Source organism: Medicago sativa, chromosome 4 (assembly GCF_051527215.1).
Source record: "Medicago sativa cultivar Bolivia chromosome 4, Bolivia_mono, whole genome shotgun sequence".
Classification (NCBI taxonomy): domain Eukaryota; kingdom Viridiplantae; phylum Streptophyta; class Magnoliopsida; order Fabales; family Fabaceae; genus Medicago; species Medicago sativa.
The window spans coordinates 11,170,744-11,185,315 of NC_140752.1; the positions used below are offsets into that span (position 1 = coordinate 11,170,744).

At 32.2% G+C, this 14,572-nt stretch overlaps 2 protein-coding genes across 2 annotated transcripts; both read right to left on the reverse strand.

The window, feature by feature from the left end:
• Window positions 1-1,404: 1,404 nt before the first annotated feature.
• LOC146926285 (Reticulon family protein) lies at window positions 1,405-5,122 on the reverse strand. Its single transcript, XM_085758675.1, has 4 exons — window positions 4,620-5,122; window positions 4,206-4,386; window positions 2,269-2,480; window positions 1,405-1,724 (listed from the first exon to the last, which is right to left on the reverse strand). The coding sequence occupies exons 1-4, from the start codon at window positions 4,684-4,686 to the stop codon at window positions 1,555-1,557; spliced, it is 630 nt and encodes a 209-aa protein (XP_085614801.1). The 5' UTR covers window positions 4,687-5,122; the 3' UTR covers window positions 1,405-1,554.
• Window positions 5,123-6,865: 1,743 nt separating this feature from the next.
• Window positions 6,866-13,563, reverse strand: LOC146926286 (Josephin family protein). The gene is made up of 2 exons (XM_085758668.1): window positions 13,270-13,563; window positions 6,866-7,815 (listed from the first exon to the last, which is right to left on the reverse strand). Exons 1-2 carry the CDS (start codon window positions 13,513-13,515, stop codon window positions 7,066-7,068), a joined length of 996 nt encoding a protein of 331 aa, XP_085614794.1. The 5' UTR covers window positions 13,516-13,563; the 3' UTR covers window positions 6,866-7,065.
• Window positions 13,564-14,572: the final 1,009 nt, after the last annotated feature.

Sequence of the window (14,572 nt, forward strand, 5' to 3'; positions counted from 1 at the left end):
AATAATTGAAAATCCTTGAAACTCTAAACGATTCGTGAGTTGTCTAAAAATGAGCTCATATAGAAGTTCATAAGCCAATAAGCTGGCATTAGCCAACTATAATTAGACTACTCTAACTTTCTTTAATATCAAAGCACAAATATGCAAATATATGAGACATTTCATCTATGTTGATATTCCCGTTAGTCATATGTACAATTTGCATAAATACAAGTACTTTAATGGGTAGTGTTAACTTGTGCCTTTAGGGCACATGTTAAGAAATCCAAAAGAAGAAATGTTCTCTAAAATTTTGTGCATTCAATGCATTTAAAAGTTAAATACTAAATAAAATGCACACATTTCAATAATTTATTTCTATATTTGAATCATTAACTTGTGTCTTAAGTGCACAAATTAACATTTCCCTACTTTAATAGATGTCTTTCAAAAGTAGAAGTTCATCATCCTCCTCATCACGATGACCGAGACAATTACTTAACAGTTTTTAATCGACAAGAACCAAAAAAAAAGGAGAACTTGTGTCTCAAAACTCAACTCATATTTATTTTTCATTGTTTTTGTCGAATGAACACATATCAAGTCAATGTCGACGAAAAAACGTAAAACTTCTACTTCCAAAAAGAATGAATTTCAAATCATTTTTACTTAGTAACCTATCGTCAGCCACCTATCAAGACTGTCCACCAAAAATCAATATCTAACTTAACCAGTCTCCTAAACTTATACTACATTGCTTTTTGTGCTTGAAAAAGTTTGGATGTCAAAATGAGAAGAGGAAATTCATTGTTTTGAGAGATTGAATGCCAAAAGCTTCTTGCTGATATATTCAACTAGAAGAGAAACGAGAACCTAACCACTAAACTTAGTGGATCGTAAATCTGGATTCGTGATTGATGCACAATATTGGCATGCTTGGATGATCAACATGAATATTTGGATATTCGCATATTGTAGTGTCAATGAGAGTGCATGAGATGTTGGTTGTTCAACAGGACCTCTCAAAATTAGTCAGATTTTTTAAAAAAGTTGATCAGAAGTTACAATCCGGTCATGGTTTACACACAAGAAAATTATCGAAAGTTACAACCCAATCAGTTAAACAATTTGAGGGGTATAGTTAAAACAAGCGGGAAATATTTTTCACTAAGTGAAGTCGAACACATGGATTTAGTGAAATCGACTACAATTTATTTAATGATTAAATTAGAAATAGAGGTACTTCTTTCAAAGATTAAATTTGTTGTCCCTAAATCCCTCTTCATGGTTTGAACCTTGTAAATATTTGATAGCAAAACAAAACAAAAAATTCCAAACTAAGTAGGCTCTTAAATTCTCTGTGGGGAATGCATGCATGAATGTAACTTGATAGATCCATGTTCTGTGCCAAAAAGAGGTTAACCATTGGAGTAATGAAAAATAAACAAAATTTTAATTCGGAAAAGATCCCTATACACACAACCATAATCTGACTATGACACCAATGATCATAGTAAGAAATATTTCAAAAGGGTAATAAAAGAAATCGACCAAAATCAATATGAAAATACAAACTCAGCTCAGCTTTTTCTTCTCCAGAATCCAGTTTTGGACTCTGCTGATATATTTCTCATTTATTTTCCTATACAATTGGCATAATTTTCTGTAGCACTTCAAAACAAATCTGTCAATGTAATCTTCATATCTTTCATAGAGTGCTGGTAAAGTAAGAAGAATAAAGAGACCTGCCACATAGTCAAACCACAACAACAGATTCAATATTTGATTTAAAAATTTGCTACTGCACTTTCAAGAACTGATGCTAATAGATTCTAGGCTAGATTCTAAGGGTCTTGCGCTGAAAAACTTAACTAGGCGCTTATACCGTAAACAATTATTATATAAGTGCTTGTGTATAAGTTATTTCTATAACAAAAGATAAAACAAAGTGGAATTGTTTTCATATAGCCGGAGGATTAATTTCATAAGCTATTAAAACACTTGTAGCAGAAGCGTTTATCATATAAGTGCTTACGTATAAGCTATTTCTATATCAAAAGACAAAATAAAGTCAAACAACATATCAGTTATAAGATATTTTCATAAGATATCCTGGAGAGCTTGTGGAAATAAGCTGAAAACAACTTATGATTCATGAACATGTGATAAGCTATTTCCATATGCTCTTCCGAATAGTCTCATAAATGCTTCTGTCAGTAGATAAACTCAAACGAGATATTCCAAACAGGTCCTAAGTCTATTCTGATCAAATAATGCAGAAAAACTTACCGGTGTATGCCAAGGTAAGAAAATCAGTCAAGCCACCAACAACAGCAATTAACCAGAGGTATGCAGCTACTTTCAGAAACAGCCTTGTGTCCTTACCAAGGGCAATATCTTGAGAAACTGAAAACAGATTATTAACTTTGGTTTGGATGAAAGCTGCCATTTCATTTGTCATTTCATCTGACAGATGCAACTGTGGTAGAGGTGGAGCAGGTCTGTCAAAAAAAACAACAGTTTAACATGCTTTCGTAAATTTTATTGATAAATCTAAAGCATGAACTATTGTTGAGAGAGTCACACATTAAATAACAATATGGCCTGAATGGTAGTTATTACGAGCGTGTTGAGCAACCCTTACCCCATGAACTAGCTTTAGAGGTTGAATTAGGTCCAAACATTCTGATATAATATTAGAGTCTATCATATCCGTTGAGTCACGCTCCAGAAATTAAATTCTAGATGCAAGAGGGTGTTAAGACTTGAGAGTCTACATTGGATAGTGATATCACCTGAATAGTGGTTATGTTTTAAATATAAGGGCCTAAGGGGCAACCTCAACCCATTAACTAGCTCGTGGGATTGAGTTAGGTCCAAAACTCCAGATACGGCCAAACCCAAATTATAAAATTGTATTAGAGCCTATCAAAGATTTGTTGGACCACCTACGATCACTTGGCCATGGACTAGATGTCTGGTCTTGAGCGTGAGGGGGTTTGAGCAACTAATTTTGCAACAAAAGTTTTAGAGGACTGGTAGATGACACCTAATCTTTGAGGAGACTAAATTTTGGTGATAAAATCTTTATAGGATTAGTATGATGACACCCTAATCTTTAGGAACCCAAGTGATTACTTAACATATGTCCATAAAGCCAATTCATTCATAGGTATGTAACAGGATTTTGTAGTTTAATGACTATTTTTTTCTCTTATACTGTAAAGGTATTGAGATGTAAATAATGTATCTACCCCACTTCAGAACCAAAATGAACTCTAACTAAATGAATGTAAGATCATGAAACTTTTATACTTGGTGTTAAATCAGTTACACACATGAATTGATTTCAGCCATCTATTTGATATCAGTCAGCTCACATTACACCTTCACCAAATCAACCTAAATAATCTTAACAATTGATTTGAGATCAGACAACCAAGAACAATAACTATGTCATGCAGTTACTCCATAGAATTCAAATCCCTCGATAACTATTGTCTGTTCAATCTAAAAAAGCAAGTACTAAACAGTAAACATTGATCCAGCTAAAACCACATTTGTGCAGAAAGCATTGAGTTTTCAAACTATTCTTCATATTTCTTAAAAATTCAACATCTAAAAATGTAAAATCTACAAACGCCATTAGCACATACAGTTTAAGCATATAGTATACATTTTACACAAGCGTCAACATCCAAATCATAGCATTTTTTACCACGAAACCTTGGCTATAGACTAAGTAAAACCCAAATAAACCAAAAATGAAAAATACTACAAATATTTTACAATTCTAGACCAGAATCAATGTCCAAATTTGAAATGTAGATGATCAATAAACCCTTTGACAATTCAACACACATAGGCCATGTTTGGATAAACAGTTTACTCAAGTGCTTAAAAATAAATGCTTATCATATATGCGCTTGCGTATAAGTTATTTCTAAAGTAAAAGAGAAAATAAAGTCAAATTGTTTTCTTATAAACTGTTTTCATAAGCTATCCTGGAGAGATTATGGAAAAAAGTTGAAAATAACTTATGAACACATCATAAGCTGTTTTCACAAGCTCTCTCAAACAGTCTAATAAATTTTAACGTCACCAGATAAACTCAAACAAGTCAATCCGAACATACGGTCCAAACAACATAATGGAAGTCAAAGCAATCCAATTCGAAGTCAAGTATACTCAAAAGAAACATAAATTTATGAGTACTATTTAATTACCTATTAAGAATTGCTGCAGATTTAGCCCAAAGAAAAAGAATAACAACAAGAAGGAGAAGAACATTAGAAACAAGAGACAAAAGAGTATAACCAGATCTCTCAAACACAACAAAAGCAGCTAATGTAACCAAAAATATCATCACAGTTTGATTCTTTCTTCTCCATAGTATCAAGTCTGCAACTGCATTCAAACATCACATTGATTCAAACACAATTTCAATATCAAAGATCATTCTTTTCAAAAATAGTACTAAAACAATGAAACAAAATATATAAGCATTAAGCACAACCCATTTAGCTATTTGGATTTTAAATAGCATTAAATGAATATAAACAAAACAATAATGAGAATTTGAATGAAATAATGAATAAAGTTTAGAAATTTAAGCAAAAAGTATGAGAAAATGGTGTTACCTTGACCACTTCCAAGGATCTCATGAAGAGTTCTTTCTCTGTTGAATAATCTTTGAGATGAACCCATTTTAGAGAAGAAGAAGATGATTATGAAGAAAGGATTTGTCTCAGCAAAAAGCAGAGAGGTTTGAAATGATCCACACACAGAAAAGGAAGAAAAACAATGAACTATGTTTTTGTTTTTGTTTTTGTTTTTTTAATCAATTTTAGTATATAGTTTTGTTTTCTTCCCTCTTTCTTTATTATATTTTTTTTATTTTCTTATTATTGTTTTGAATTTTATTGGAACAGTGGTCCCTGAATTATTAATTTCTTTTAAGGAAGGTTTTATGGTATGGTCTCAATTTTTATTTTCCAGCCTAAAAGTGAGTGCTTATTTGCTTTTCAGTTTCTGATGCCAACTAACCAACAATTTTCCTAACACAAAAACTATATACATTCATCTAATCACATCTCAACCCATAGAAAATTGCGGATATATTTCAGAAACTATATGATAAAGTAGCACAATAGTTTTTTTGAAGAAGAAAAGTAGCACAATAATAAAATATATGCGTTAAAACTCTATGTACGTGTTTGGTAGTGTAGCACGTCAAGAAGAATCGCGCCAAAGAACAGTGTTAATGTAAAAGATCATTCTTTTCATAGCTTTTCACTTTTCACATCAATATCACCCCGAGACGTGAAATTGAAGCTCTCTATCATGAATCATAGATTGTTCGATCAATATCAAACCCCTCGGGTTTCAACTTTAAGGTTTAGCTTAATTTTATGCTGGTGGAATAATATGAGCCGTCCGTTATAATCGAACAATCCATGATGTACAACTTTATCATTTTCATCTTTTTATAATTATTTTTTACCTCAACGAAAGCAAATTAATAATTATTGAATACTAAGTTTTTTAATATTTCTATCTAAAGTTCTAAGGTTCCAAAACATTTTAGACACGAAATGCATCAATGTAGTAAAAAATAGAAAAAAAAACACAGGAAAATATTATTTCAAAGATGAACATCATTTGCTATAAGACGTTTGTTTTTCTGTCTTTCATATAAAACTTTCGGTTGCAGTGGGGCTTGACTAAACTTTTCTAGGGGAGGTGATTTTTTATTTTATTAGATCTATCTCACTTCTGTATTTTTCCTCTTGTTTGATGAATAAAATATGGATAGTGCGCATTGTGATTTAGGTAGAAACAGTGGGTGCGATATGAAGTATTTTTCAATAGATAGGTGCAGTTTAACTATTGCAGTTGGTGAAAAATACTCCTCTTTGCGTGTTTTTAAAGATATTTGTACATAAAATAACAGAATCCATAATTCTTACCGTAAAAAAAAAATCTTTTTATCTTTTATGAAAATTTAATTATTATTTTTCACATCTGATTTATCTTTAGGTAACACGAGTCTTTATTCGTGTGAAAGTCATTCAGGAGGTAGGTCTAATGGACTATGTTGATATGATTGAAAAACAGCCAATGTTAATATTGTTAGCAATTAGGATGTGAGGGGAGATTTAACTCTCAACCTCCTTATCACTCCACTTCCATCACCCAAACCATGCGTTCCTACCAACTAAGCTAAACTCACGGGGACATTTAATCAAGCTTTTGGAAAAACAGTTTGTTTGTATAACAAATTTTTAGTACAAACAAATCTTTAAGTCTATCATACTTGTAATACCAAATCTTTTTTTATTTTATTTTTGATGAATGTAATACCAATCTTTCAAAGTAAAACCCAACATTTTAAAATTTCTGACTAACATGACAAATTATTTTGCAATACAACCTTTAAATAGGTCATAAAATTTTATCTTAAATAAGATTACATGTCCAATTAATTCTAATCAAATAGATAATTATATGTTCAAGCTTTTTTGTAGGTAAACATGCTTAAATTATTGAAAATGTTTATTGACACCATTGTAAAACACTAGTCTTTTTATCACACTACCTAAGAACCTCCTAATTCTTGCTTTACAAAGGTCACACAAAACATATCTAATCCTGACCATGGGGATGTTGAGATAGTAATATGGCCTGAATAATAGTTGCAAGTGAAAGCAACTCCTACCTTATAAACCGATTTTGTAATATTGAATTGAACTCGATCCAAATTTTAAAAGTCGAGAGTACTGACAATTACCACAAACAACTTTAACGGTACGGCTAATGACATTGTCTAGACTATGTAAAAAGAGCTATCACAATCAGATGGAATTGGTAAAGGGTTTTAAAAACATTGTCAAAACTTTATAGTTTCATATTCAAATAAAAATGTTGAAGGGTTTTCCTTACAGTTTATAAATTATGCAATTGATGTATACTGCACAGTACCATGACCTTAAGCCATTGATGTATGTTTTCGACCAACTAAACCGGTATAGTTTATTGTCCTCAATTGCAAAAACAAATCTGGTACAAATAAAACACAATCTTCTCTCAAGGAGTGCTTTCTTTATTCTGGTTTCCACTTTGAGAGTTACCGCCACCTAAAGAAGACGAGACCTGTTGGTTGTTTCTATCATTCGGAAGAGAACCAGCTTCAGTAGCTTCCACATGTTTGTTGCTTTCATCACTAGGAGGTACACTGGCTTCAATTGTTTCCACTGGTATACTCTTTTGCTTATCATTATTTTGAGGAGCACTGGCTTCAGCGAAATTGGTCATGGTTGGGGTTGAATCCATCAAACTAGCTGCTATAGCCGCTTTTAGATCCTCATCTTCCATGTCCGAAAACATTTCAGCTTCCTCACGTGAAAGAAACGGATTTGAATGTTGTTGCCTTTCAACAACTCTTTGTTGTTGTGGAGCCTGCTGTACTGAGTTGCAAGATTTAGTTATTCTCTCAGCATCTTCAGGTGAAAGCCATTGCCCGAAACCGTTAGATTCAGCTGAAGAGATGGGAAACTCTTTTGGGAAATTTCCTCTCACCAGGAATATGCTCCATCCAAAGCCTTTCAAAGAGTCGAGGTAGGCTGCAAGGTAAAACTTGGAAAGGTGTTGTGGAGCTGCATAGAGACTATCAAAGTTATACCACTCACCATTCACTTTGCGGATGCAAAACCAGTGATCTTGCAAATGACAAATGAAGGCATTTTCCAGCTCAGGGTCAATCTGGGCAGGCTCAGCAACTGGAGAATCGAGGGGAATGACTTGTAGGTCCCACACTTCCAAAGCCTTTTGTAAAACCTACAAGAAATACTTTGCACAGTTAAGTAACTCATAAAAGTGTATAGGATCAAAGTCCTAAACTAAATTGCCTGCCCAATAGAATATTGGATGTATGAAACATCTCAATAAACAGTTCTTCAAAAAAAAAAAATCAATAAACAGATACCATTACTTTAAACTAAGGGTTACGCTAACAAGTGGGGCACTTGTTAAGGATTCAAAAGAGGCAATGGATTATAAATTTTATGTAGAAAAAGTTCTTTTTTTAAGTTTCAATTTGTTGAATACACAATTTCCAAGAAAAAGTTTCTTCTTTTAACTTCTAAACAAGTTCCCCAAGGGCACTTGTTAGCATTTCCCATAAACTAATAATGTTTTCTCAGAATCTAAATCATACAAGGAAACAAAGGTGTAGCAACATGCAAAAATATAATTGTAGAGTGTAGACCTTAATTTTAACAATAATATATAGATGAAAATTTCCTCTCCAAAAAAAATATAGATGAAAATATACAGTGATAGTAAGAAGATGGACTTTGCTAATGATTCCAGACTGAATGATGCTATATAATATATCAATTGTGTCGAAAGTAAGATTAGAATCCAAATAGAGGATGGACTTTGTTATTGGGTTACAATGTGTCAATTCATCCCAATAATTTGGGCCTGGTTCGCATTCTACTAAATGTGATTTCCTTCCAAGGAAATATCTGGCCCTTATCTAGCTCTTCAACCATTTCACGTGCTAATAGATATTATTTCCCTCTCATGGTACATCAAAACATTAATGGACTGCACATAATGATATTTAACTCCTCAATAACAAAGAAATAACAAAATATTAAGGGTATGTACCTCCTAGCTGCAGGCCCCAAATCTATTTCAAATTATAACCTGCCCTCTTTCTAATCCCTTCTTAATATACAGCACAGACTAACCCTTTAACTAACTCACAAATCACTAACAAGCATAACGCCATATATATCGTTTCGCATCTTTGTTCAATCAAAACACATGAAATCTCGCAAGTTTTAACCATATATATATTGTACAGTACGGGTGCTTGAGCAAGAATATCTCTAAAAAGAACTTCCTTGCAGGTCATGAAAGAGGTGTGGGATTGACTGAAGTTGCAGGTGTAGGTCATATGAGAGTTGATTAAGTTTGCATAACTTATAGTCATAGATGAAAAAATTGGATGATACAAGGAGAGTAACAGAGTATAAAGGGCTGAACTACAAGTTGTGATAGGGGTGGGCGCTAAAATCAGCCTACAACATTGCCGTGCCAGAGTCAGAGAATGGGAACAACAAATTTCTTTTAGCAATGGAGGAACCAGCATGGCCTTGGAAAGAAAATCAAGTGACAAGCAAACTGAAGGAGAAAGAAGAGTACGAAACCCCAGCAGAAGAGAAATAAAGAGAGAAATAAGAGTAGATTCAGTATGGCATCCTTTATCTTTTGGTAGGCCTCCTTTGTTTGGCGGCCATCAATGTTATTTAGATACTAAAAATATTCATCAGCTATAGGGAAAAGGACATACTAGATGTTTTCATAATAGATTTGAACATCGTGTATTAAGAAACTTCTAGTATTGGATATTTTGGGGTGTTGGAAATACAAAGCTATCCAAATCTTACTCAAATTAAAAAAGCATGGTTATATTGAGAAGTTCTATTTTGCTACGTTTTGATAATTAGGTTTTTCATACTAGCAGCTAGGCACCAGACTCAGGGGTTGGATGATCGTGACACAAACCTTAGAGATTAAGTAAGGTACAAACTAAGCATAAGCGACAGATGGCATACAGAAGAAGACATAAGAAAGAAAAATATGGATCATACTGCAGTTTTAAAAACACCGTTTGTTTCAGTTTTTTAACGAAAAAATAACTTTATCTCAAAAAGGATCACTGTTAAAAGTTTCTAGGCTTTTGTTTAAGCTTTTACAACAACAAAAATTTGAGAAAAACTGATTTTGATTGCAATGCAAAGTTACCAAAGTATCTGCTAAAATTTATAACTACCTTTTAAAACAAAACAAGATTTTACAATTGTACTTAACGAATAATAGCTTCTGCTTTACAAAATATAGATCACATTTTTAACACAATATTTTCGTAAGTTCTTTCAAAAGCTTAACAAAGGTGCCCCCAATGGTACGTTCGTCAAAAAGGATTTGAGAGGGAAGGGAAACGGGGAGATCAAGATATCAATTTATATGAAACTCAATTATTCAGTTTTAATGTTGAATGTACAATACTGGTATTTGTTTAGTTAATAGTACTGTTACAAAACATGCGTGAAAACAAAATGTTACTAAACAAAGGTTATAACAACCATTTGTGAAGTGTATAGCATTATAACTGAACTCCAGCCAAGAGAGTCAAAAACAATTTCTCATAAAAGAAAAAAACTTACCAACTGTTTCTATTTAATTGAAATCCTAATTCCTAACAGCCCAAAGAAGAAACTTTCAAAATAAAACAAAAAACATCAGTTCTATTGTGAATTTAAGCTGTTTTCAAAACTCACCTATAATTTCACCAACGCAAAAGAAAGGAGCTGGACAAGGTAGTCAAAATCGCGATCCAACTCGTGGGATCGTACAATTTTGCGATCTTGATACCCCTTGACGTGCTGGAGTATGGCCGGAATCGGAATATGGTGGGCGCGGCCAGGATCGCCGCGGAAAATCGTAGATACAGCGGAATCGTGCGATTTACTGATTCCGGTTGTCTTCCTTGAAATTTCGGTTTACGGGTCGGACCCACGACCCGGCTTTACCAAAACGTGTTTTGTGCCTCTTTTTTTTTTTTTGATATAAGTTTTTTCATTTCTTATTCCCTGAAACGGTTCGTTTCATTAAACCCATTAATTATTTAGTCAAAATAATAACTCAATTTATTGTAGAAAATCATCCCAATAAGCCCACTAAGCAATAATTGTGGAAACTTATCAATACACCCATAATTTGAGGAAACTTATCAATGCAATTCACCCAGATTCATAGCACTACTCCCTCTCTCACGTTAGTTTAAATAACCTTTTAATACTTTGTTTTATCAATAATTAATCTGTTTTTTCTTCTTTTTTTTTCTTTCAATAATGTGATTTTAAAAATACATGCACATAAACACAATAATATTAATGATAAAAGAAATTACTTTATGTTATATTAAGTTTTAATTAACAAGTATACAATTTGTTTGTTTATTGATCAAGTAATTACAGTGTTTTTTTTTACTGATATATAATATATTTTTCATTTTTTATGTTTCTACATGAGTTTGTATGCATATATATGTCAATATGTGAATTTGGTAGGATCTTACGATCCCCCGATTCACGATCTTGTGACCCCTCTCCGATCTTGCCTAAGATCTCGATTTTGACTACCTTGGAGCTGAAGCTATAACACCAGGCATAACGAAACGTTACCATTTAATTGACGTAATATTCTCACTATAAATGTTTAAAAAGGAGGGGGTAAATGTCAAATGAAACTAGCAGTGTGTGAAGTGCTACTGCCGAAATCAATACATAACTGCCTAAGATATAACCTATATTAAACACAATTATACGGTTTCAATGAATGCATGCATGTGTACTATTTTTTTAATAGTATCGGTTACAAAACACGCATGAAAATAAAAGAGAGATCCGTATCTCGCATGGGTAACTAACTAGTACCCTCGCTAAATACAAAGCTGATAAAAACCATCTATGACATGTACATATCTCGCATGGGTAACTTACTAGCTCCCTCACTACATACAAATCTCATAAAAACCATCTATAACGTATAGACATTAAAACTCAACAGCCAAATCAAAACGCACTATGACAATAATGCCACAGTGAGACTTATTTGCATCAGCCATGCACATATACAACAAGAGAATCAAAAACAAAATTCCTCAACAAAAATAAAACTTAGAAACTGTTTCTATTTACATTAAGGGCCCGTTTGTTACGGATTAAAATAAAAGTGATTTTGACATAAAATAATTTAGAGATTATATTTTAGAGATTTTATGAAAAATCAGAATCTATTTTGCGTTTGTTTACCGTAATAAAAATCACTTTTTTTAAACAAATAATCTAGTTTGTTTGGATACAACTATATAAAAGGGATTTTTTGTTACAAAATTAGCTCAATCTTTTAAACAATATTTTCTCTCTCCTCTAAAAAAAATCTATTTTTTGAGAAGCTGCTCTTAACAGCTTCTCATTTGAAGTTGTTTTTAGATTTTTTTTAGATTCTGATTTTTTTAAAAAGCTGTAACAAACGGATGCAAAACTCTTAAAATTGATTATTTTTTTAAAATAAGTGATTTTTTTCTTAAAAAAGATATAACAAACGGGCTCTAAATTCAAACAAACAACACAAAATATTCTAAATCAACAAAGATAATAAACCCAATCATGCCATGAATGTAAGCTGTTCTCAAAACTCGCCTTTAGTTTCATCAACACAAAAGAAAGCCTTCAGGTATAACTACAAACATTCTTTTTAAATAATCAATGTAGTCAAGCCTATAGTATTTTAGTGTGGCAGAATCTGAACAAATCACTATTGTTCAGCAATTGAATGCCCAAAATCAAGTCACAACAAACCAAAGGAAGAACAATAACATCTGCCATAAAATATGTTTGTTTGAAGAGTCCATTTTAAATTCCTACAGGTGTATGGAGCTTCTAATGAGTGACCCCCTCCACAGTAATAGTCTAATAGACATGGGGGTTATAGCCTCCAATTTACACCCTAACTTCCTAGCCACTTCCAAACCCTATCTGGTACAAAGTGTTGTCTAATGGCGGCTATAGCGATATATCATAGCAGAATATAAACAAACCGCTGTTTTCCACAATCAACAACACAGGAAATAATGAAAGGTTTAAGTGTGTTGTGTCTCGGGGACTCATCAAGATCCATACCAACCCTAAAAACTTAAACAAAACTTATCTAGTACTAGTATACTTTCAAATTACAAACCAACAAGGTCTTTACATCAAGAGGTTTTTGCAGGATGCAACTAAACTAACCTTCTTCTGCACACTACTCAGAATTTAACCTAATTAAACCGTTTATAAGTATTTCTTATCAATTATCATGTCTATTAAGTAAATTCAAACAAAACCCACTATACATTAAAATCAAAATGATAATATAATATAAAAAAAAATGATAAAATACCAACTAAATAAACCTAATTAAACCGTTCATAAGTATTTCTTATCAATTATCACTATCTATGAAGCAAATTCAATATCAAGATGAAGCAAATTAGAAAAAATCTATCTTTTTTTATCAAAAAAGAAAAATTAAGCAAATTCAAACAAAACCCAACACACATCAAAATAAAAAAAACATGATAAAATTATTCGAAAAATCAATAATTGAATGAATTATAAGAAATAATAAGATCAAAAAAAGGGAATTTTGGGGAAGAAACGAAAGAAAAAAAACCTGAATACTGAAATCACCATCAAGGGAGACGTTATGAGAGAACAAATCACCGCCAGCAGAGGAGTGAGCAGGCATCATCATCATCTGCCTCTCTTTGCAATCGAGATCAGAAGCAAGAGCAGCCAAATCAAATTCAGAGAAAAACGGACCTTGAAGAACAGTGTTAACGCAATGAACAGCGCAAAGCTTCGATTCTTGTACCTCGTGATACAACATTCCTCCATTGCTTGCTCCTTCCATCATCATTGAAATTCGAATTTCAATCGAATTGAACAAAATTGAATATGAACTAAACCCTAATTTAATTTATTCTTTTCTATTGTGTCGTTTTTTATTTTATTTTATTTTATTTTATTTTATTTTTTTGCTTTTTGGATTGTGTTATTTTTTGTGTTGCAGAAGACGAGTAAGGAAGAAGATTTGGAAATTAAACGGGGTCTTAATTAACGGGTAAATATAATGCCTATAATTAATTAACTTTTGACAGAAATTATTTTAATTAAATAAGTTTTTTTTGAAGGAATTAAATAAGTTTTTTTATTTCTTGTAATAAAAGACAACATTGTCGGTTTTGTTAATTTTTGTTTTTTGTTTAGGTGATGTTGTGTTGGCTTGCTTCGTGTCAAATTTTGGAACATAAGCATAGTAGTACTAGTAACACAACAACATAAACAAAAAAGTACAAGAATGATCAAACACATCATAAACTAAGTAAGTAGTTGAAAACACATGACAATGTTTAATCTATAATATTGACATTATCTACTTAGATAAATGTTACATAATATATCATATAGATACTAGAAATTGAAGTATCGGATAGCAGAACTGATTTGAACTAAGAAAAAATTATTTCGGAGGTTTTGAGTTTAAACATGAGAAACAAGTCAAATATTAATTTAACAAATTGATAGATGTAACATTTATCATTAAAAAAGATAAAACATATACTATAAACTTGATGCACACGTCAAAACCAAATGTAATAAACTTGTAACCAAACAATTAACTTAACTAGTTAATGAGTTTTATCAAATGATGAATTGTTTAAGAGAATCTGAGTTCGATTCTTGATTTTACTTTCCACTCAGTCAAACTCTAAATTACCAGATCCTATTTTTCTGTCCCGTGAGCTTAACTCAGTTGGTAAAGGACAATGCATAGTATATGTAAGGTTTGAGGTTTGAACCCTAGACACCACCAAAAAAGATCCTATTTTCCTAAAAATCGAGCGGTCCACACAAGAAACCACAAGAAACTTTCTAATTTTTGGGTCATTGTCGTCAATCAGACACTTTCTTAT

Bases quoted from the DNA above. Each gene is read 5' to 3' on its own strand.
- LOC146926285 (XM_085758675.1), bottom strand. From the start codon at position 4,686: ATGGGTTCATCTCAAAGATTATTCAACAGAGAAAGAACTCTTCATGAG. The intron at 4,387-4,619 runs GTAACACCATTT...GTTTGAATGCAG, and splicing joins GATCCTTGGAAGTGGTCAAG to TTGCAGACTTGATACTATGG. The intron at 1,725-2,268 runs GTAAGTTTTTCT...ACTATGTGGCAG, and splicing joins TCTTACCTTGGCATACACCG to GTCTCTTTATTCTTCTTACT.
- LOC146926286 (XM_085758668.1), bottom strand. From the start codon at position 13,515: ATGATGATGGAAGGAGCAAGCAATGGAGGAATGTTGTATCACGAGGTA. The intron at 7,816-13,269 runs GTTTTTTTTCTT...TATTTCTTGTAG, and splicing joins ATGGTGATTTCAGTATTCAG to GTTTTACAAAAGGCTTTGGA.